General features: G+C 37.7%; 1 protein-coding gene across 2 annotated transcripts; it reads left to right on the top strand.

The window, feature by feature from the left end:
- Nucleotides 1–3125: 3125 nt before the first annotated feature.
- On the top strand, nt 3126–24664 carry LOC140571368 (calpain-5-like). 2 transcript variants are annotated; one of them, XM_072692680.1, is made up of 13 exons: nt 3126–3160; nt 8873–9046; nt 12904–13035; nt 15653–15861; nt 17100–17292; nt 17801–17991; nt 18119–18196; nt 18307–18502; nt 18837–18956; nt 21523–21725; nt 22031–22152; nt 23457–23593; nt 23693–24664. In XM_072692680.1, exons 2-13 carry the CDS (start codon nt 8882–8884, stop codon nt 23873–23875), a joined length of 1929 nt encoding a protein of 642 aa, XP_072548781.1. In that variant the 5' UTR covers nt 3126–3160; nt 8873–8881; the 3' UTR covers nt 23876–24664. The 2 variants fall into 2 exon arrangements, with proteins under 2 accessions (XP_072548781.1, XP_072548780.1); XM_072692679.1 differs by having other exon boundaries at nt 3139–3160; nt 8870–9046.

A 24664-nucleotide genomic window follows, 5' to 3' on the forward strand; every position in this document is an offset into this window, starting at 1 on the left:
CAGTATGAAGCTCTAATATCATTAATACCAGTATGAAGCTCTAATGACATTAATATCCAGTATGAAGTTCTAATAACATTAATATCCAGTATGAAGCTCTAATGACATTAATATCCAGTATGAAGCTCTAATAACATTAATATCCGGTATGAAGTTCTAATATCATTAATATCCAGTATGAAGCTCTAATAACATTAATATCCAGTATGAAGCTCTAATATCATTAATATCCAGTATGAAGCTCTAATGACATTAATATCCAGTATGAAGCTCTAATGACATTAATATCCAGTATGAAGTTCTAATAACATTAATATCCAGTATGAAGCTCTAATGACATTAATATCCAGTATGAAGCTCTAATAACATTAATATCCAGTATGAAGCTCTAATAACATTAATATCTGGTATGAAGTTCTAATATCATTAATATCCAGTATGAAGCTCTAATATCATTAATATCCAGTATGAAGCTCTAATGACATTAATATCCAGTATGAAGTTCTAATAACATTAATATCCAGTATGAAGCTCTAATGACATTAATATCCAGTATGAAGCTCTAATAACATTAATATCCAGTATGAAGCTCTAATAACATTAATATCCGGTATGAAGTTCTAATATCATTAATATCCAGTATGAAGCTCTAATAACATTAATATCCAGTATGAAGCTCTAATATCATTAATATCCAGTATGAAGCTCTAATGACATTAATATCCAGTATGAAGTTCTAATAACATTAATATCCAGTATGAAGCTCTAATGACATTAATGTCCAGTATGAAGCTCTAATGACATTAATATCCATTATGAAGCTCTAATATCATTAATATCCAGTATGAAGCTCTAATAACATTAATATCCAGTATGAAGCTCTAATGACATTAATATCCAGTATGAAGCTCTAATATCATTAATATCCAGTATGAAGCTCTAATGACATTAATATCCAGTATGAAGTTCTAATAACATTAATATCCAGTATGAAGCTCTAATGACATTAATATCCAGTATGAAGCTCTAATAACATTAATATCCAGTATGAAGCTCTAATAACATTAATATCTGGTATGAAGTTCTAATATCATTAATATCCAGTATGAAGCTCTAATATCATTAATATCCAGTATGAAGCTCTAATGACATTAATATCCAGTATGAAGCTCTAATAACATTAATATCCAGTATGAAGCTCTAATAACATTAATATCTGGTATGAAGTTCTAATATCATTAATATCCAGTATGAAGCTCTAATAACATTAATATCTGGTATGAAGTTCTAATATCATTAATATCCAGTATGAAGCTCTAATATCATTAATATCCAGTATGAAGCTCTAATGACATTAATATCCAGTATGAAGCTCTAATAACATTAATATCCAGTATGAAGCTCTAATAACATTAATATCTGGTATGAAGTTCTAATATCATTAATATCCAGTATGAAGCTCTAATAACATTAATATCCAGTATGAAGCTCTAATAACATTAATATCTGGTATGAAGTTCTAATATCATTAATATCCAGTATGAAGCGCTCTAATATCATTAATATCCAGTATGAAGCTCTAATGACATTAATATCCAGTATGAAGCTCTAATAACATTAATATCCAGTATGAAGCTCTAATAACATTAATATCTGGTATGAAGTTCTAATATCATTAATATCCAGTATGAAGCTCTAATAACATTAATATCCAGTATGAAGCTCTATGACATTAATATCCAGAATGAAGTTCTAATAACATTAATATCCAGTATGAAGCTCTAATGACATTAATATCCAGTATGAATCTCTAATGACATTAATATCCAGTATGAAGCTCTAATAACATTAATATCCAGTATGATGATGATGATGATGATACTGATACTGGCAGTAGAACAGTTCAAATATTAATGTGAGTGTGTGTATGTGTGTGTGTGTGTGTGTGTGTGTGTGTGTGTGTGTGTGTGTGTGTGTTCTTGAATGCACTAGTGAGCAAGGTATGCAGTGCACTGCAGATATAAAAATAACATGTGTGTGTGTGTGTGTGTGTGTGTGTGTGTGTTTATAAGTGGCTGTACTTTTTATCATGTATCTGCATAATGTCAGCATTATCACTGTGGACCCACACACACACACACACACACACACACACACACACACTATTTTTATAGCTGCAGTGTCTGCCTCTCTATCATACCTGGCTCACTAGTGCATTCATGCACACACAGCTTGTCTAGTCCCTGTAGAGAAGAAGTACTGCCAATAGAATAGGACTCTCTGGAGCAGATCAACATCATGACCCTATTGGCTCCATGCTGCCTAATAATGCCAGGCGTGGGCTAGAGGGGTATAAAGCCCCCCAGCATTGAGGAGCTGTGGAGCAGTGGAGGAACTGTGTGTCAATGTTCCTGTGGAAGCCCTCAGTTTTATCAGCACAGTCATAAATTCAGTCATTAAATAACTCAGACCTGTTAGCTACATTAGCCTCGTAGCTCCAGTGCTAATTGGTGGGGAATGAGCTTTCATTACCTGTTAGCTACATTAGCATCATAGCTCCAGTGCTAATTGGTGGGGCATGAGCTTTCATTACCTGTTAGCTACATTAGCCTCGTAGCTCCAGTGCTATTTGGTGGGGTATAGGCTTCCATTACCTGTTAGCTACATTAGCCTCACAGCTCCAGTGCTAATTGGTGGGGCATGAGCTTTCTTTACCTGTTAGCTACATTAGCCTCATAGCTCCAGTGCTAATTGGTGGGGTATAGGCTTCCATTGCCTGTTAGCTACAGTAGCCTCGTAGCTCCAGTGCTAATTGGTGGGGAATAGGTTTCTATTCTCTGTTAGCTACAGTAGCCTCGTAGCTCCAGTGCTAATTGGTGGGAATAGGTTTCTATTCTCTGTTAGCTACAGTAGCCTCACAGCTCCAGTGCTAATTGGTGGGGAATAGGTTTCTATTCTCTGTTAGCTACAGTAGCCTCACAGCTCCAGACCTGTACCTGTAGAACAGGTACTCCCGCCATTCAGGAGATAGGAAGATGAGGGTGTGGTACACACACACACACACACACACACAGAGCGCAGGTAGTGTTGGGGGGTTGGTGCGACTGCAGGAATTCTTCAGTTTACCTGCAGAAACACGCTGGATGACGCAGCAGTTTGTGTAAGTTACTTGTTCTCTTTTAACACCTTTAGCAGGTAAATCCAGGTAAACTACGGAGTGTGTAGTAGCTAACAGCTCTGATGCAGTGTGTGTGTGTGTGTTGTGAGTGTAGTGTAAGAGTGAGTGAAGCCCAGTAAGACCAGCTCAGAGTAACTCAGCCTCGCTCTGATTAGAATCGGGCTGCGTTCAGACTGGGATCAGACTGGTGATCAGACTGGGGTCAGACTGGGATCAGACTGGTGATCAGACTGGGGTCAGACTGGGATCAGACTGGTGATCAGACTGGGGTCAGACTGAAGCTTCGATAGCGTAGCACCATAAATCATGCTTTCTTTAACAGGAGTTAACCCAACACATCGTTCTACTGTTCAGGTTCTGGACTCAGGTGTGTGGTAGCCTCAGCTATATACTGCTTATTGTAGTGTGTGTGTGTGTGTATATATATATATATATATACTGCTTATTGTAGTGTGTGTGTGTGTGTGTGTATATATATATATATATACTGCTTATTGTAGTGTGTGTGTGTGTGTATATATATATATATATATATATACTGCTTATTGTAGTGTGTGTGTGTGTGTGTGTGTGTGTGTGTGTATATATATTGCTTATTGTAGTGTGTGTGTATATATATATATAGATACTGCTTATCATAGTGTGTGTGTATATATATACTGCTTATTGTAGTGTGTGTGTGCATATATATATATATACTGCTTATTGTAGTGTGTGTGTGTGTGTGTGTGTGTGTATATATATTGCTTATTGTAGTGTGTGTGTATATATATATATAGATACTGCTTATCATAGTGTGTGTGTATATATATACTGCTTATTGTAGAGTGTGCGTGTATATATATACTGCTTATTGTAGTGTGTGTGTGTGTGTGTGTGTATATATATTGCTTATTGTAGTGTGTGTGTATATATATACTGCTTATTGTAGTGTGTGTGTGTGTGTGTATATATTGCTTATTGTAGTGTGTGTGTATATATATATAGATACTGCTTATCATAGTGTGTGTGTATATATATACTGCTTATTGTAGAGTGTGCGTGTATATATATACTGCTTATTGTAGTGTGTGTGTATATATATACTGCTTATTGTAGTGTGTGTGTATATATATACTGCTTATTGTAGAGTGTGTGTATATATATACTGCTTATTGTAGTGTGTGTGTATATATATACTGCTTATTGTAGTGTGTGTATATATATATATACTGCTTATTGTAGTGTGTGTATATATATACTGCTTATTGTAGTGTGTGTGTATATATATACTGCTTATTGTAGTGTGTGTATATATATACTGCTTATTGTAGTGTGTGTGTATATATATACTGCTTATTGTAGTGTGTGTATATATATACTGCTTATTGTAGTGTGTGTGTATATATATACTGCTTATTGTAGAGTGTGTGTATATATATATATACTGCTTATTGTAGTGTGTGTGTATATATATATACTGCTTATTGTAGTGTGTGTGTATATATATATACTGCTTATTGTAGTGTGTGTATATATATACTGCTTATTGTAGTCTGTGTGTGTATATATATACTGCTTATTGTACTGTGTGTATATATATACTGCTTATTGTAGTGTGTGTGTATATATATACTGCTTATTGTAGTGTGTGTGTGTATATATATATATATACTGCTTATTGTAGTGTGTGTGTATATATATACTGCTTATTGTAGTGTGTGTGTGTATATATATATATATATACTGCTTATTGTAGTGTGTGTGTGTATATATATACTGCTTATTGTAGTGTGTGTGTGTGTATATATATACTGCTTATTGTAGTGTGTGTGTGTGTATATATACTGCTTATTGTAGTGTGTGTGTATATATATATACTGCTTATTGTAGTGTGTGTGTGTGTGTGTATATAGGACTACAGGTAGTCACTGTGCTGTTTGGTGACATGGTGTGTACCACACTCAACATGGACACAGAGGAAGTGAAGGAAAGAGTCTCAGGAGATTAGAAAGAAAATTCTAGACAAGCATGTTAAAGGTAAAGGTTATAAGACCATCTCCAAGCAGCTTGATGTTCCTGTGACTACAGCTGCACATATTATTCAGACATTTATGATCTATGGGACTGTAGCCAACCTCCCTGGACGTGGCTGCAGGAGGAAAATTGATGACAAATCAAAGAGACAGAAAATACGAATGGTAACAAAAGAGCCCAGAAAAACTTCTAAAGAGATTAAAGGTGAACTTCAAGATCAAGGAACATAAGTGTCAGATCACACCATCCGTCACTGTTTGAGCCAAAGTGAACTTCATGGGAGACGACCAAGGAGGACACCATTGTTGAAAACAAATCATAAATAAGCCAAACTGGAATTTGCCAAACTACATGTTGACAAGCCCCAAAGTTTCTGGGAGAATGTCCTATGGACAGATGAGACAAAAATGAAACTTTTTGCCAAGGCACATCAGCTCTATGTTCACAGACGGAAAAATGAAGCATATCAAGAAAAGAACACTGTCCCTACTGTGAAACATGGAGGAGGCTCTGTGATGTTCTGGGGCTGCTTTGCTGCGTCTGGCACAGGGTGTCTTGAATCTTTGCAGGGTACAATGAAATCTCAAGACTATCAAGGAATTCTAGAGAGAAATGTGCTGCCCAGTGTCAGAAAGCTTGGTCTCATTCGCAGGTCATTGGTCTTGCCACAGGATAATGACCCAAAACTCAGCTAAAAACACCCAAGAATGGCTAAGAGTAAAACATTGGACTATTCTGAAGTGGCCTTCTATGAGCCCTGACCTAAATCCTATTGAGCATCTTTGGAAGGAGCTGAAACATGCCGTCTGGAAAAGGCACCCTTCAACCCTGAGACAACTGGAGCAGTTTGCTCATGAGGAGTGGACCAAAATACCTGCTGAGAGGTGCAGAAGTTAAGAGTACCATCATTTCTGTCCAGGCCTATTTCATGATTTTATTTTTTTTTAATAATTCTGTTGACGCAATGGTTGAAAAGCAATGTCTGACTTTCATTGGTTAATTTTCATAGCATTTTAATTTATTATGACTTTCAGACTCAAGTTATTTCTGTGACCAAAGTGTGTTTTTCTTTAATTAACTAAGGGGTACCAACAATTTTGTCCATGTGTGTACATATATACTTCTAATTTTAGTTAAATAATACACTGTATATATAATAATAATATACATGCAGATTACCAACTACTCAGTGCTGTTTTATGAAGAGGGTATTTGTGTGTAATTCAGTAATTGTGACAGACCTTCCCACACAGTACTGACAAACATTTAAATACATTAGAGTAAACAGAAGTGATAAATCACTATAGATATATACAATATATATATATATATATATATATATATATATATATATATATATATATATATATATATAATGTGTGTGTGTTTATAATATGTGTAAATATATATATATATTTACACATACACACACACATATATATGTATGTCTGTATGTATGTATTAGTGTGCGTATATATACTGCAAAGTTTAGTTATAATATATTACATATTTAGAGTCAAGGTTTTTGCTTTACATATATAGTTGCTTTATACACTGAATTACACAAAATACCCTCTTCATAAAACAAGGAGTAGTTGGTAATCTGCATGTGTGTATATATATATATATATATATATATATATATATATATATATATATCATATATACTGTTCTAGCTTACAGTAACACATTCTGTCATATACAGAGTTTATAGATTATATTATATATTATCATTTTATCCATTTTATACATTTTGACATCTGTCATTTAGGAAGGGATATGTCTGCACAGCATCAAAACTCATAAAAAAGCATCAAAAGCGGACATCCATGCATTCTCACTCCTGCAAGCGTTCTCATGGCGTTCTCAGCGGCTGTCTGTCTGTCTGTGAACCCAGAAATAACCCCTATAAAACATCAGCAGAAACTAATCTGTTAAAACAAGGCTTACAGCTTCGTCCTGCAGACAGGCCAATATTGGTAATAATAATGTCTGTCTGAAAAGGATACAAATAGAAAATTCCAGAAAGATCAAAGATCTCCCATTAAAGTATGAAACGGTCAGCTGGGGATCTTCAGCTATTTTAACTTTCTGACCTCTCCACAAACATCGTAAAAACACTTTACTCAGATCTGAGAGCAGATCTGTGTTCATCAGAATGATCAGTTTGACATTTTGGCAGCATGTCTGTATGTCTGATATGTCTGTATGTCTGATATGTCTGTATATCTGATATGTCTGTATGTCTGATATGTCTGATATGTCTAATATGTCTGTATGTCTAATATGTCTGATATGTCTGTATGTCTGATATGTCTGTATATCTGATATGTCTGTATGTCTGATATGTCTGTATGTCTGATATGTCTGTATGTCTGATATGTCTGATATGTCTGTATGTCTGTATGTCTGATATGCCTGATATGTCTGTATGTCTGATATGTCTGATATGTCTGTATGTCTGATATGTCTGTATGTCTGTATGTCTGATATGCCTGATATGTCTGTATGTCTGATATGTCTGTATGTCTGATATGTCTGTATGTCTGTATGTCTGATATGCCTGATATGTCTGATATGTCTGTATGTCTGATATGTCTGATATGTCTAATATGTCTGTATGTCTAATATGTCTGATATGTCTGATATTTAGCTGTCAGCATTTTAACATTTTTTATGTACAAATATTTTGATGCTAATTTGTAATCACTTACTAAAGGTTCGAACACTGAAAAAGACTGTACATGAGTTAGAATTTAATTTAATTTAATTAAATTTAATATAGACATAATATAATGTGTTATAAAATATAATTATATAACATATATAATGTTATATCTCTCTGTATTTTATTTTCATTTTTACATATATTTTTATATATTTATGTATATTTTATTTATTTAAGTACTGCTGTCTGGGTAAAACTGGGTCCTTGGGTACCACAATTTCGTTCCACCCCATGTACCACATGTGATGCGAATGACAATAAAGTCTCCTTGAATAATATAATGTAATGTAATGTAATGAAATATAATATAATTCTATTCTATTGATTAAATATTATAATAATGCTGTTCTTATTGGTAAAATGATCTTTTACCAGTCTTTAACCATTATGGTTTTATATACCGATATGTAATATGGCTAAATATTTTAGCATTATTATTATTGTTATTATTATTATTGTTGTTGTTGTTTTTATTATTATTATTATAATTATTTGCCATAATCAATTATTCTGCCTATTATTAGAAAACTAATAAAGCTGCTACTAACTTTTCTTGGATTAATAGAAGATCCTTTAGATCCATTTTTTTAAAATAGATATTTAAAAAACTTCACTTCATAATAAGATTCTTTACCAGTTTAGAGGTTCTACACACTCCCACATCTCTTCTCCAAATGTGCTTCTTCTATTGCATTGCTCAAAGAACCCTTTTATTCATTTTTGTGTAGATTATTTATGAAGCAGGTTTATTTAACTTTTTAAATATTAATTAAACAAATTACATTTATTTTAGTATATATATGATTTATATAACATATTAAATAAATAAATAGAATTTACATGTGTTTTATATGACAAAACATGTCTTAATAATAATAACTCTAGAAAGTGTTAATTAGCATCAGTTCCACTGATTTCTGCTCTGAATGTCACTCCATGCTTTCCAGTAGGACAGAGCCATGTTCTCCACGGTGGTTGTGTATAAGAACCAGCACTACTCCGAGCTGAAGAAGGAGTGTGTGGAGCAGAAGAAGCTGTTTGAGGATCCAGAGTTCCCCTGCACCAACAGCTCCCTCTACTACAGAACCCCACTGCCCGGCAGGGTGGAGTGGAAAAGACCTGGGGTGAGAAATCAGCTGTTTATTACATTTCTATTGCATTTCTATTGGTCTACTCATACAATTCTGATGCTATTAAAACAAGTGTTTGCATGACGTGATGAAGTGATGAAATATGTCCTATATAATCAATATTAACCAAATAATTAATATACACTAACATAGGTAATATAGGTTGTATGGATTAAAATAGGTATTATAAAATAATAATAGTAAAATAAATCATACATAATATAAAGTAATATAGAGAGAAATAGACAATATACAGTATAATATACTAAATATATAATACTATATGTATTAATATAGAATATTATAGTAAAATAATATTGACCACACTAAATTAGACGTGTTTTGGAAACAGTAATAATGAACCCCAGGTTTGTTACTCAGTTATTAATCCTCATGCAGAGACAATAACAAATGATTTAATAACACTTTAGTTTAGCAGGTCTTGTGGAGTCCCTCAGGGCTCTATTGTAGGGCCTATGAGACTGATGTTGTATACTGTAGTTATGAAAGTGAAGAACCCGTGGGATACAGAGTAAAGTGCAGGATTTATAAACCACATGATCTTCAGCTACGGAGTGGATCTCTCCGGACAGAGCGTTCGCTGAGGAGCAGATTAGGTTCATTAAAAGAGGCTTTAGGGAAGGAAATCTTTCTATCAGCCTCTAAATCCACATAGCTCACCCTCCACGTCACAACCTGCCCCGTCAGCTGACCACGCCCCTCATCACCTCCCAGCGCTGATGTTACTGTTGACCAAGCTTGGTTTGCAGACTGTTCTGTTTCCCATTTGCCTTCTTCCAGTGTGTGTGTGTGTGTGTCTGCGTGTGTGTGTGTGTGTGTGTTTGGTTCACAGTCGGGCCGAGATTAATGATAGTAATCAGTAGTTCAAACACACTCCACACTGATTGTTTTCCAGTGCTGGTTCTCAGGAGTGTGTGGTGTTTTGGAATGCAGGGTCAGCATGGGTTTATACTTCATAGTGAGTGGCCATTTTATCGGAAACCCTACCAAACAGGTCTACTTTGTTACCATAATATATATATATATATATATATATATATATATTATGGTAACAAAGTAATCCACATTCTTCCATTCATTGTCAGGTGTTTCTAATAAAGTGACCAGTAAGTGGAAGCACAAGGTAGGGGGTTCTAATAAAATGGCCAGTGAGTGGAAGGAAACACTCCTTCTAGCGTCTGTGTGAATAGGCAGGGATAAACAGCGGTAGTTTGATAGACTAGCTGGTCAAACAGTATGACCAACTTGACCAAGCTGGTTGACCAGTGGTCATGCTCGTCATGCTGGCCAACCCCCTTGGTCATGCTAGTCATCAAGCTTGTTAACTAGCTGGTTGTCTAGCTTGGTCATGCTGGTCATACTGGCTAACCACCTGGGTCATACTTGTCAACCAGTTTGGTCATGGTGGTCATACTGGTCAATCACCTTGGTCATACTTGTCAACCAGTTTGGACATGCTGGTCATACTGGCTAACCAACTTGGTCATGCTGGTCATACTGGCTAACCAACTTGGTCATACTTGTCAACCAGTTTGGTCATGGTGGTCATACTGGTCAATCACCTTGGTCATACTTGTCAACCAGTTTGGTCATTCTGGTCATACTGGCTAACCACCTGGGTCATACTTGTCAACCAGTTTGGTCATGGTGGTCATACTGGTCAATCACCTTGGTCATGCTGGTCAACCAGTTTGGGCATGATGGTCATACTGACTAACCACCTTGGTCGTGCTGGTCATTGAACTTGTTGAATAGCTTGTTATCTAGCCTGGTAATGCTGCTGAACCACTTTGGTCACCTTGGTCAACCAACTTGGTCAACAAGTGAGTTGACAAGCCATTTGACTATGCTGGTCAGGTTGGTCATGCTGGTCATACTCACTAACCACCTTGGTCATGCCGGGCGACCAGCTTGGTCATGTTGACTATGTTGGTCAGGTTGGTCATGCTGGTAGACCAGCTATACCATAAAACTCAAATGACAACACTATGCTGGTCAACCAGCTTGACCAGACCGAACTGGTCAGGCTGAGAGTGAATTCAGAACGTGCTGTTCAGTGTCCATATATGGAGTGTGTGAGTGAGGAGTGAAACAGCCTCCTCTGGGTCTTCAGGGCTGAGTACATGTGACAATGCAGAAATGCTAACAGCTGTTTAATGAGGAACTGACCGGCCCCTCATCTAACCCCAGCCGGGCCTCAGCTCTCACAGAGAACACAAACACCCACTTATCTGACCGCTGGGTAACACCAGTTTGGTTGTTTTGTCTACAGTAATGTTCTGGACTTTGGGGAAATGTGTCCAGATGATTCAGGGCTTGATGACTGCAGCATGTACCGAAATATCAATAACAGCCGAAAACCACCTGCCTCATATTGTGTCCGTCCCCCTATTGCTGCCAAAATAAATCTGACCCATCGAGGCATGGACTCCGCAAGACCTTGGAAAGTGTTCAGATCCTTCTTGTCCATTTTTCCTGCTTCAACGCCTCCATCAGCTTTAAGAACTGACTTATGTTTACAATAATCTCCAAATACAAAATATTAAATATTTAGACCAGATTTTATGTCACGTACATGTAAATTTGGCCAAAAATGTATTGGTCTGGCTAAAATGACTATTTCATGTAGACCATTAACCAAACCATTTGACGAAAAACCTGACCATTCTAAAAAGTAAAAACACTGTACATTTTGCACATCATTAAAAATACCCTTTTAACCATTACAGTGACCATTGCAACCAATACAATTCCCATCAAAATGACCATTTAACCAAAAAATGTATCACATGTACCGCCAATTATTAAAAGCATTGGTTTATTCAATGAAATGACCATTAAATATACATTTTAACCAATAAAATGACTATTAAAATGATCATTTTAGCCAATACTTTTTAATCATGAAAATTACAAATTTCCCAAATGAATGAAATTAGTATAAAATTACCATTTTCCCAATAAGTTTCATTAAAATGACTATTTTAACAAATTAAATAAACATTGAAAATACAATTGTTACTATTAATATTACTATTAAAATGTTCATCATAACTATTAAAATTTCCATTAAAACTGCTATTTTAACCACTGAATCATCAATTTAGGTCAATGGTTACCATTAAAATGACTATTTAACCATTACAATTACAATTTTAACCAATAAAATAACAATTGAAAATACAGTTTTACTATCAATATTACTATTAAAATGAAACATTTTAACCAATAAAATTACAATTAAAGTAGTAACCATTAACCATAGTAACCAAAAACCTGACAATTTAAACTTAAAAGTAAAAACACTGTACATTTTGTACATCATTAAAAATACCATTTTAACCAACAAAATTTCCATTAAAATGACAAATTACCCAAAGAAATGTATCAAATGTACCAACAGCTACTACAAGCATTGGCTTATTTAATGTAATTACAATTGAATAGAAGGTTGAACCAGTAAAATGACAATTAAAATGATATTTTAGTAAAATTATTAGTAAAAGTACTTTTTAACCATGAAAAGTTTTACTAATTAATGAAATGACTATTCAATGGCTATTTTTCCAATAAAAGTACCATTCAAATGAATATTTTAACCAATAAAATAACAACTGAAAATACAATTTTTACCATTAATATTACTATTAAAATGTTCATCGTAACCAATAGAATTTAAAAGTGCATTTTTAACCACTGAATTACCATTTGAGGCACCACTGTAACCAATGGTTACCATTAAAAGTTTCTAATCATTAAAACGTCCATTTCAACCATGTTTTCTAATTCTCACTCTCTCTCTCTCTCTCTCTCTCTCTCTCTCTCTGTAGGAGATCTGTGAGAACCCCCGTCTGTTTGTGGAGGGTATCAGTGCCCATGATCTGAATCAGGGTGAGGTGGGGAACTGCTGGTTCGTGGCTGCCTGTTCCTGCCTGGCTCTGAAACCACACCTCTGGCAGAAGGTCAGGTCATCCGAGCAGACAATGGCGAGCTATAGAGCGCTGTAGGCAGCAGTTTTACCGAGTGTGTGTGTGTGTGTGTGTGTGTGTGTGTGTGTGTGTGTGTGTGTGAGTGAGGTACACTCCATATTCATTACCTGAGAACTGGCCGGCGGGTGCTGGCCATCGTGCTCACTCCTCAGCTGAGGAATTCTGTTAAACATGGTGATGGTAGCATCATGCCCTGGGGCTTTTCTGTGGCCAGTGGAACCGATACACAAGTGGAGTAATGAAGATGAGGTCTTCAGCAGAACCTCAAACCATCAGCTAGACAGTTGAAACTTCAACCCAGCTAATGTAATTGAACTGGTCCAGTTCTGCCCAGCAGAAGATCCAATCAGAATTCTGCAGAAGATTTATGATGCTGCCACTCTGTGTGAGTGTGAGCAGAATAAACATCATATTATCATATCTATTCCGCCTGGAGGTTCTAGACAGACTCTGATTGTGAGCAGGACTGGAGGCAAAAGGAACATCACTCTGTTCCATCTGCACGTTCTAGATAAACTCTGAGCATGAGCAGTAGTGTGAACAGAAAAAAGTGTGAGCGTAATAAGTATCACTGTTTCTTCTGGAGGTTCTAGATAAAATCAGAGTGTGAGCAGAAGAAACATAACTAATACGTTTGGAGGTTCTAGATAGACTCTGACTGTGAGCAGTAGTGTGTGCAGAATATCCTTCACTCTGTTCCATCTGCAGGTTCTAGATAGACTGTGAGCGGTAGTGTAAGCAGAATAAACATCACTTTAGACCTTCCGGACATTCTAGATAGAATCTGAGTGTGAGCGGTTCTAGATAGTGTCTGTGTGAGTGTGGATTATCAAGACATCCAAGAAAGAAGCTCGCCTCCAAAATCATCACCTTCAAGTTGGAGGAACCGCTTTAAGTTCAGATGAGACAAAGATGTTTGAAGGAGTAAAGGTGAGGCCTTCAACCCTAAGTACCAACTGTTAAACATGGTGGTGGGAGCATCAGGCTCTGGTACACTGCACTAGTGGATGACGATTACCTCAGAACTCTTCAGCGGAAACCATCAAACCATCAGCACTACAGAAACCATTGAGAGTCCAATACTGCCATCACCTTCATCTCCATGATCTCTTCATCACCACAGCCTCACGTTTTTACAGACTGACGACAGAAGGAGACACGAAACCTGCACATTTACTAATCGGACCAATGTTGTACAACACCAGTTACTCTACCAGAGGACACAGTGTCCTTCTCATGTCCCCACCCGCCTCCTACAGTGCAGAACTCCATAGGGTAGACACAGGAATGATGTCATGTCTGGAGGCCTAGTTTCGACAAGCACAGAGGTAATTTGTAAGCTGATGAGTGTGGGCACTGACGGGGAGCCAGGTTTGCCCTGCGGGATTAGGGTGCTATTTTCTCCCCCTCAATTCTATCAGACTGTGGTGAGACTGAGCACTACACCAGGGAACCCAGTAAGGGGTTCTTTTATGGGCCGCTGTGAGGGAAAGGAGGTGCAGTGTGTCTGTTTGGCCCAAGTGGCTAATGTTTTTAGCTTTTTCTAGAAATTCTAAAAAACATACAGACCTGCTCAGAGGTTCTAGTCCCCTCACCCTGTCACTCTACCCCCATCACTGTAACCCCCATCTCTCAGCAGTGAGAAGGTTCTACTGTAGAAGCTCCAGATCTCATCAGATCAGATAAAGCAGCTGAACATGAATCCAGTAAAAAGGAGAAACAAGAGCTTCTTATTCTGAAGAGAGAAAGTAGTGAGATCTTGTCGGTGAGCTAGTCTGAAGAACAGAGCTCGGTTCCTCAAGGGTTCTCCTGGACGCCCCCCAGTCCAGCCAGCACAGCGTGGAGGATGTGTTCAATCAACTCCATCAGCAGCAGCAGCAGCAGCAGCTCACCTGATTTACCATCATTAAGCCCTGATTTACCACCAAACCAGGTGTTGATCTGAGGAGAACTCTAAATAACACAAGACTCCATGAGGAGAACTGTGTTCTAGATAGGCTGTGAGTGTAAGCGGTAGTATGAACAGAAAAAATGTCACTCTAGGTCTTCTGGAAGTTCTAGATAGGCTGTGGGTGTGAATGGCAGTGTGCGCAGAATAAATGTCACTCTGGTTCTTCTGAACGTTCTAGATAGGCTGTGGGTATAAGCGGTAGTGTTTGCAGAACAAACACCACTCTATTCGTTCTGGAGGTTCTAGATAGGCTGTGAGTGTAAGCGGTGGTGTGAGCAGAATAAACATCACTCTAGTTCTTCTGGAAGTTCTACATAGGCTGTGGATGTGAAAAGTAGTGTTCACAGAAAAAACATCACTGTAGTCCTTTTGGAGGTTCTAGATAGGCTGTGAGTGTAAGCGGTAGTGTGAGCAGAATAAACATCACTCTAGTCCTTCTCAACATTCTAGATAAGCTATGAGGATGAATGGTAGTGTGTGCAGAACAAACATCACTATAGTCCTTGTTATTCTGCACGTTCTAGATAGGCGGTGAACATGAGCTAAATGAACGTCATTTCAGTTGCTCTGAAGGTTCTAGATAGACTTTAACAGAAATGACAGAAATCTTCATGTTACGGGATGTGCTTTGTTCTCCAGGTGATTCCAAATTGGAAGGAGCAGGAATGGGATCCCAAACATCCAGACTATTATACAGGAATCTTCCACTTCCAGTTCTGGATATTTGGGGAGTGGACAGATGTGGTTGTGGACGACCGTTTGCCCACAATGAATGGAAAGCTGATCTACTGCCACTCAAAGTCCAATAACGAGTTCTGGAGCGCTCTGCTGGAGAAGGCCTATGCTAAGTAAGTTGAAACGTTGTGGGAGGTTCTGGGATTCTGGGGCAGTTTCAGTGTTAGCTCTGATGCTACTGTAAGCTAGCGCTCCATCCCTAACTAACCATCCTTATCCTTTATGTGATCCTTTATGAGGGTTATATACAGCATCGAGTTCCTCAGGGGTGAATTCTGGGTCCTTTACTAATCTGACTTAAAGTTTGAAGCCATTTGATTAGCTGAGTTAAACCTTGAACGCTAGCTTCTGATGCTGATCTTGAGAATCGGCCGATACTGATCCGATACTACTTCTTTTAAAATCTCCTGCAATTAAAATGAGCTTTAAAAAACAACTAACATTACGACACACTGTGAGACCGTGAGCTTATTAAGAATAGATTTGCTACAGAATTTGAGCAGATTCAGTGTTTTTTGACCTCTGATAAATTTGTATAGTCTGAACATCATTAATGTAAAGGTGTTTCTAAACTTCTTAATGGTGTTTATAAACTTTTGAGAAGTAATTCTAAACTTTTTAGTTATTTTAAACTTTTAAACCATAATTTCTTTTAACTTGTGAACTGTCAATTTAAAACGTTGAGATATTTGTAACTTTTAAACTGTAATTATAAACTGTTGAACTGTAATTTAAAATTTTTGAACTATAATTTTTAACTTTTTAACTATTTAAAAATTCTTAACTTTTAAACTGTAATTTTTCACTTTTTAACTATTTTGAATTTAATTTTTGTCACTTTTAAACTTGTTATTCTAAACTTTTGAACTGTTTTTAACTTTTAAACTGTATTTTTTCACTTTTTAACTATTTTGACTTATTTAATTTTTTAACTATTTTCAACTTTTGAACTGTAATTATTAACTTTTGAACTGTAATTTTATTGTTTTTTAACTGTTATTCTAAACTTTTGAACTGTTTTTAACTTTTGAACTATTTTTAATATTTGAATTCTAATTCTGTCATTTCAATAGTGATTCTAAACATCTAGAAGGGTCACAGTTCAGAAGGGTGTATTGTAGTTTTTACACTCCAATTTAAAGATTGATATCAAAGATTTCTTATTCAAAGACTGATGTTATTTGATTATTCAGTGTTTTTATGAGCGTCTGTAATATGCAGTGTGGAGTTCCTCAGGGATCTATTCTAGGTCCTGACTGATCAAATTCAACACGGATTGACAATTACACAACAATGCCGTCCACTGATTCCTCTGCTGTATATGAGAGTGTGTGTGTGTGTGTGTGTGTAGACTGTCAGGCTGTTATGAGTCTCTGAATGGAGGAAACACAGGAGATGCAGTGGTGGACTTCAGTGGAGCTGTGAATGAACCCATCAGTCTGGAGTCCGGACCCTACCGCACCGACCCCAAAGCCCGAGAGAAGCTGTTCTCAGACCTGCTAACAGTGCACGACCGAGGAGGAATCATCAGCTGCTCCATAGCGGTCAGGAAACCTTCATTAGACTCTTAAACGGTTATTCAGTTCTTTATTGAGATCCTAAACTTAAAAACAGTGATTTTATATTTTAACAGTATTTTTAATTTGAATAAACAGTTATTCCAACCTTCTTTACAGGGATTTCTGAATGAAGAATCTAACTTTCCACAGTGATACTAAACGTATGACTGGTGATTCTAAATGCACGACTGGTGATTCTAAAGTTATGACTGGTGATTTTCAATGCACGACTGGTGATTCTAAAGTTATGACTGGTGATTTTCAATGCACGACTGGTGATTCTAAAGTTATGACTGGTGATTCTAAATGTATGACTGGTGATTCTAAAGTTATGACTGGTGATTTTCAATGTACGACTGGTGATTCTAAACTTACGACTGGTGATTCTAAATGTATGACTGGTGATTCTAAACTTATGACTGGTGAATCTAAAGTTTTGACTGTGATAATCGAAGGTAACTCTCTCTCTCTCTCTCTCTCTCTGTGGTTCCAGGCGTCTCCTCATGAGCGTGAGCTGCGTTTACCCAACGGTCTGGTGAAGGGTCACGCGTACTCAGTGACGGCGGTCCGGAGGGTCCGGCTGGGACATGGGCTGCTGGCGTACTTTAAAAACGAGACAATTGTTCTGATCCGAATGAGGAACCCCTGGGGTAAACACGAGTGGAAAGGAGCCTGGAGTGACAGGTGAGAGAGAGAGAGAGAGAGAGAGAGCGGGAGGGAGGGAGGGAGGGAGGGAGGAACATGAGGAGCTTTAGGAGATGGTTATTACTTCATTACTCATCTGATCTAACCTCCCGCCTCTGCTGTTCAGTTCTGAAGAATGGCAGAAGGTGGGCTCCATGGAGAGGGGCACCCTGGGCATCACCGTGGAGGATGATGGAGAGTTCTGGTGAGTTCAGCCCTCAGACTCACAGGGTTCTGTGCTGTCTTTGTTGAACATTGGCGCAGTAACCGATCAGGAACCTATCACAGATCAGATCTGGTGTTTGTGTTCTCCAGGATGTCGTTCGATGACTGGTGTCAGAACTTTACGGACACTGACGTGTGCCGGCTGATGAACACCTCCGTGCTGAGCGTGCAGAAGACGTGGCATGAGGTGGTGTATTTCAGCAGCTGGACCAAACACGTGGAGCCGCTGAGGAACCGGTGCGGCGGCTGCATGAACCACAGACGGACCTTCTTGCAGAACCCACAGGTAACAAACCTCTGTGACTACCTGAGGGGAACGTCAGAGCAGGTCTTACAGGGGATTACCAGCTCACACCTGAGGAGTCCACATTTCTGTTCTAGCGCTACTTCCAGCTCTAGGCGGATCCGACCCACACCGCTGTAGAGTCCACATTTAGAGTCTGTGTGCAAATTGGGGGCAGCTGTGGCCTAAAGTTTAGAGACGCTTGGGACCAGAAGATTGTTGCTTTGATGCCCTGGACCAGCAGAAAGTGTGTGTGTGTGTGTGGGGGGGGGGGGGCAATACTAATTAATTAAATCAATGTGTGTGTGTGTGTGTGTGTGTGTGTGTGTTTCCTCAGTATGTGCTGGATCTTCATGATGAAGATGAGCTGTTGGTGTGTCTTCAGCAAAGAGACATGAAGATCCACAGAGCTTACGGACAGGGAGAAAACCTCACCATCGGATTTGCTGTTTTCAAGGTACACAAACACACACACACACACACACACACACTGTACTGTACTAAAATGTACTAAACGATTCATTGACTGATTCCACAGCATTTCTCTGTCCAAAAGTTTGTGGACACCCCTTTTAATGAACGCATTCAGCTACTTTAAGTTGCACCTGTTGCCACTGCCAATAGAATAGGACTCTCTGGAGCAGATCAACATCATGACCCTATTGGCTCCATGCTGCCTAATGCCAGGCGTGGGCTAGAGGGGTATAAAGCCCCCCAGCATTGAGGAGCTGTGGAGCAGTGGAGGAGCTGTGTTCTCTGGAATGATGGTGAAGGAGCTCCATGCAGTACTTCTGGGATACTGAGTTGGGGATGATGAGGTGGGGCGGTGCTCATCTATCCAACATCCTGACCTCACTAACACTCTTGTCACTAAATGCAATCAAATCCTCACAGCAATGCTGCTCCTCTACAATCTAGTAGAAAGTCTTCTTCTCTGGACAGTAGAGACAGTTACTCCAACAGAAGCAGGATCAGCTCTTTTAATCTCCTTGATTTCCAAAGAAACTATGAACAATGAGCAGGTGTCCCAATACTTTTGTCCATGGTTTGTTTAATCATTTAAATTTTATTTGTTATTATTTCTCCTCAGTTCAGAAATCCCAGCGCATGTTTAGATCCTGAAATGAGGACATGTCTGGGAAAAACAGGACACATGTCACTTTAATGAAACTCCACCCACAATTTCTGAGACGCTGCGGCTTTGATGTAAACAGATTCCCAAACCTCCACTGTCCTGCAGCAAGAGTCCCGACATTCCCCACGTCTGAACCACTCAGCTCTTGGCTGATCTATTCCAGCTAATCTGGGAAAAGTGTGATGATTAGATTTTTGGCTTCAGCTGCAGTGAAAGCAGTAAATTAGCGTCTGCACTGAGGCCAAGTTCACGTCCCGGCTCCAGCTGAGGAAACACAGCGCTGAGGCCTGAAGCCTGTCTGGACGGAGAGGATCAATCATTCAGACCAGAATCGGATTGAGACACACACACACACACACACACACACACACACAGTTACACACTCAGTGCTGTGTAGTACTGTGGTCGTTTGTGGTTGTATGTATTCCTGCAGCCGGTGGAATTAATGTCAGGGGCTCGTAGACTTCAGGAATTCAGGAAATTAATCAGATCAGGAAATTGATCAGGTCAGGAAATTGATCAGATCTGAACTCTTGAAGCTTGTGTGTGGTGCTGAGAGAATGCGGGGTGTAGATGGGTGTAGTCGTATGTCTGTGAGCGATGTGGAAGATGTAGTACTGAACTGCTGAACCTTCTCACTATTAATTAGTTAGTATCCACTATGAATTATAAATTATACACTATGAATTATTTCACATTTACTATAAATTGTTTATCATCCACTTCAAATTATTTAGCATCCATTATGAATTATTAATGAGACACTATGGATTATTTACAGTCCACTATGAATTATTTACAGTCCACTATGAATTATTTACAGTCCACTATGAATTATTTAGCATCCATTATTAGTTTAATATTATCTACTATGAATTATTTAGTATCCACTGTGATTTTTTTATTATCCACTATGTATTATTTAGCAAATACTATAAATTATTTTGTTACACCATTAATTTTTTAGTATGCACTATAAATAAATGTGCATTTCTTTGCACTTTTCAGACACCACTGTAAATTATTCAGGATCCTCCACAAGCCAGACTGTTATGATTTTTTCAACTTTTAATTACTGATCCTGTCTCCACTATGAATTATTCAGTACTTACCATGGATTATTCGGTATCCAGTATGAATTATTCAGTACCCAGTATGAATTATTCAGTATCAAGTATTATTATTCAGTATCAAGTATTATTATTATTCAGTATCCAGTATGGATTATTCAGTACCCAGTATGAATTATTCAGTATCAAGTATTATTATTCCGTATCCAGTATGAATTATTCCATATCCAGTATGAATTATTCAGTATCAAGTATTATTATTCCGTATCCAGTATAAATTATTCAGTATCCAGTATTATTATTCAGTATCCAGTATGAATTATTCAGTATCAAGTATTATTATTTCGTATCCAGTATGAATTATTCCATATCCAGTATGAATTATTCAGTATCAAGTATTATTATTCAGTATCCAGTATGAATTATTCCATATCCAGTATGAATTATTCAGTATCAAGTATTATTATTCAGTATCAAGTATGAATTATTCCATATCCAGTATGAATTATTCAGTATCCAGTATTATTATTCAGTATCCAGTATGAATTATTCAGTATCCAGTATTATTATTCAGTATCCAGTATGAATTATTCCGTATCCAGTATGAATTATTCAGTATCCAGTATTATTATTCAGTATCCAGTATGAATTATTCAGTATCCAGTATTATTATTCCATATCCAGTATGAATTATTCCATATCCAGTATGAATTATTCAGTATCCAGTATTATTATTCAGTATCCAGTATGAATTATTCAGTATTATTATTCAGTATCCAGTATGAATTATATATAATAAAAGTCTCATTCTTTCTTAGGTTGAGTTGAACAGGAAGTATCGCATGCACGACATCGTCACCCAGCAGAACGTTGCCACGTCGACGTACATTAACGCTCGCTCTGTTTTCATGAGGAAACTTTTGCCCAAAGGCCGGTACGTCATCATCCCGTCCACCTTCAAGCCCGAGGTACTGGGAGACTTCATGCTGAGGGTCTACACTGACCAGGACTCTGGCTGCAGGTATACGCTCACATCACATCACTACACATCACACACCTAAGATAGACAACATCCTTACACACACACACACACACCCACACACACACACACACACACTCACACACACTCACACATTCACAGAACAGCTGGAAAACTGTCAGTCATCAAATACTGAAGAGAACTGGAACATTTACTGAACTGTATAGTTTGATGTTAAAAAGGTAAAAACTACAAAATTAACCCGTAAAATTGATCAAACCAGTAAAATTATAACTACAATTTACAGAAAAACTGTAAGAGGCCTCCCCCTTTCTCTCCCCCCCCAGGGAGTTGGATCTGGATAAGCCGAGTGTCCGCTGCTGGAGCTCATTTCTGGGTTATCCTCAGATGGTCACTCAGATTTATGTCCATGGAGCAGAAGGGCTGGAGAACCAGGACAGTAACGGAGGTGAGTCACAGTAAAACTGCCTCCAGGGGGCACTGTGGAGCCGTGTCCTTCTGTGTTTCAGACAGCCTCCCTCTGCTGTAAACACCAGAGACATACAGCTCCAGTCTGACACTGCAGACCCTGTTTCAGCCCTGCTGCACCTCCCATAATAAAGTACAAACTATTAGAGAATCAGCTTTTAGCCACAGTGCTCCTGAACTCCGCCCCCCTACTGAACCACAGCCTTTATCAAATATACATGTTTTTAAACTAGTTTTTATAAAAAGAGTTTTTTATTTTCAGCTCTATTCCATTTCAGATATTATTATTATTATTATTATTATTATTTTGTCATTCAGATTTTTTTACCTTATGCTGTGAAGCACTTTTTTATCACATGTATTTTATGAAAAAAGTGCTATATAGAGTTGTTAATATAAATAATTATAAAATTAAACAACAACAGAAATTGTAATACAATTAATTTAGCAACTAATAATAATTATAATAATATGAAAATAATAATAATTAAAGTAAATAATAATAATAATAATAATTAAACTTAACAATAAAACTAATACTTATTTAATATAATAAATATAATACTTATTTAATTATTACATATAATAATAATAATAATAATATTAACAATAATATTTATAATAATAATACTTATAATTGTAATATTTATAGGTAATAATAATAAATAATCATAATCATAATAAATGTATTATTGTTGAAGTATATTGTTATTTAAAAATATTATTATTAATAATCTTAATTAATATTAATATTATTATTAGCAATGGAAGCATGGTGCTCACTGCATGAAGCTAATTCCAGACAGCAAACACTAAAGGCTCATGTAGCTAACAAACAATGGACACATATACCCCACCATTTAGCACTGGAGCTAACTGCAAAAAGCTCATTATATAATAATAATAATAATAATAATAATAATAATAACAACAACAATAATAATAACAATAATAATAATATTGTTGTTGTTGAGTCCTTGTCTTTTTTTAAATAAACTAGTGTGATGATCATTTACTGTTTCTGTCATGTGACAAAAAACAACCTGAGCCTACAACAGCTTAGCCCCGCCCCTTCAGACTGCAGTTATGAGGAGTGTTTCAGTTCGCCCTGATTTAAGCCAATCAGAACAGAGCTTCATCTACATATTTCCATCCTGTTACTAATGATTTCAGCTCATGGACCCAGGCTGGCTTTATAGGACGTGTAGAAATGTCTGGATCTGAGCGTTTAGAGTGACTCAGCAGATCTGGGCCTCTGACAGGCGGTGGTTGTGGTGTCTGTAGGTGCAGATCCCTACGTGGTCATTTCCTGCGAGAAGAATTCGGTCCAGTCGGTCATTCAGAAAGACACCCGGGACCCCCTGTTCGACATCAGAGCGATCTTCTACAGAAAGAAACCCAACAAACCAATCACCGTCCAGGTGAGAGCCCTCACTGACCAACACTTTTCTAATAAAGTGGCCAGGGAGTGGGCTTTGTGTAGTAAAGTGTGTGTATACGTGTGTGTGTGTGTTGTCCAGGTGTGGAACAGTAATGCTGTGAAGGACCAGTTTATGGGGCAGGTGGTTCTGCCTGCAGATCTGAAGGACACCGCTGACCCACAGAAGGTCCAGCTGAAGAGGAAAGGGGGTCAGACGGCTGAAGAAATGCCCGGGAGGATCAGCCTGAGGGTCGTAACGTCCAGGGATCTCACGGCCATGTAGCACAACCTCAGCACTGCTGGACGGACCGCACAGGACAACCCACCGAACCGTTAAAGCGATAGTCCAGCTGTTACTCCGCCCTCTCACTCAGAGGAAACTGATCAGACCGGACGTTCAGATCCTGAAGTTCAGACTGGAGGCTAAAGCAGCTAACAAGCAATGGAAGCGTATACCCCACCAATTAGCCTGGAGCTAACTGCATAAAGCTAACTCCAGAGAGCAAAGGCTAATGTAGCTAACAAACAATAAACACATATACCCCACCAATTAGCATGGTGCTACGTGCATAACACTCAAGGCTAATGTAGCTAAGGTGTGATGAACTTGGAATTTGGTATGTAGCATTACACCCCACCAGTTAGCATAGTGCGAACTATAGAATAATAGATAGAAGCTAATGTGGCTAATAAGTAATATACGCTTTTAAGCCACTAACTAGCCTGGAGCTAACTGCATAAAGCTAACTCCAGACAGCAAACACTAAAGGCTAATGTAGCTAACAAACAATAAACACATATACCCCACCAATTAGCATGGTGCTAACTGCATACAGCTAAGTCCAGACAGCAAACACTAAAGGCTAATGTAGCTAACAAACAATAAACACATATACCCCACCAATTAGCGTGGTGCTAACTGCATACAGCTAACTCCAGAGAGCAAACACTAAAGGCTAATGTAGCTAACAAACTATAAACGCTGCGCTGGGTTATGGAAGTACAGTGCGTTGGGTTTATCACAGTAATCCTCGTGTTACGTTTCGTTGATTTTTATATTTTTTAATAAATA

The sequence above is a fragment of the Salminus brasiliensis genome, chromosome 1 (assembly GCF_030463535.1).
Source record: "Salminus brasiliensis chromosome 1, fSalBra1.hap2, whole genome shotgun sequence".
Lineage (NCBI taxonomy): Eukaryota > Metazoa > Chordata > Actinopteri > Characiformes > Bryconidae > Salminus > Salminus brasiliensis.

Coding starts and splice junctions, on each gene's coding strand:
- LOC140571368 (XM_072692680.1), top strand. CDS start 8,882: ATGTTCTCCACGGTGGTTGTGTATAAGAACCAGCACTACTCCGAGCTG. Junction 18,957..21,522: donor TCGGATTTGCTGTTTTCAAG/GTACACAAACAC, acceptor ATTCTTTCTTAG/GTTGAGTTGAACAGGAAGTA. Junction 23,594..23,692: donor ACAAACCAATCACCGTCCAG/GTGAGAGCCCTC, acceptor TGTGTTGTCCAG/GTGTGGAACAGTAATGCTGT.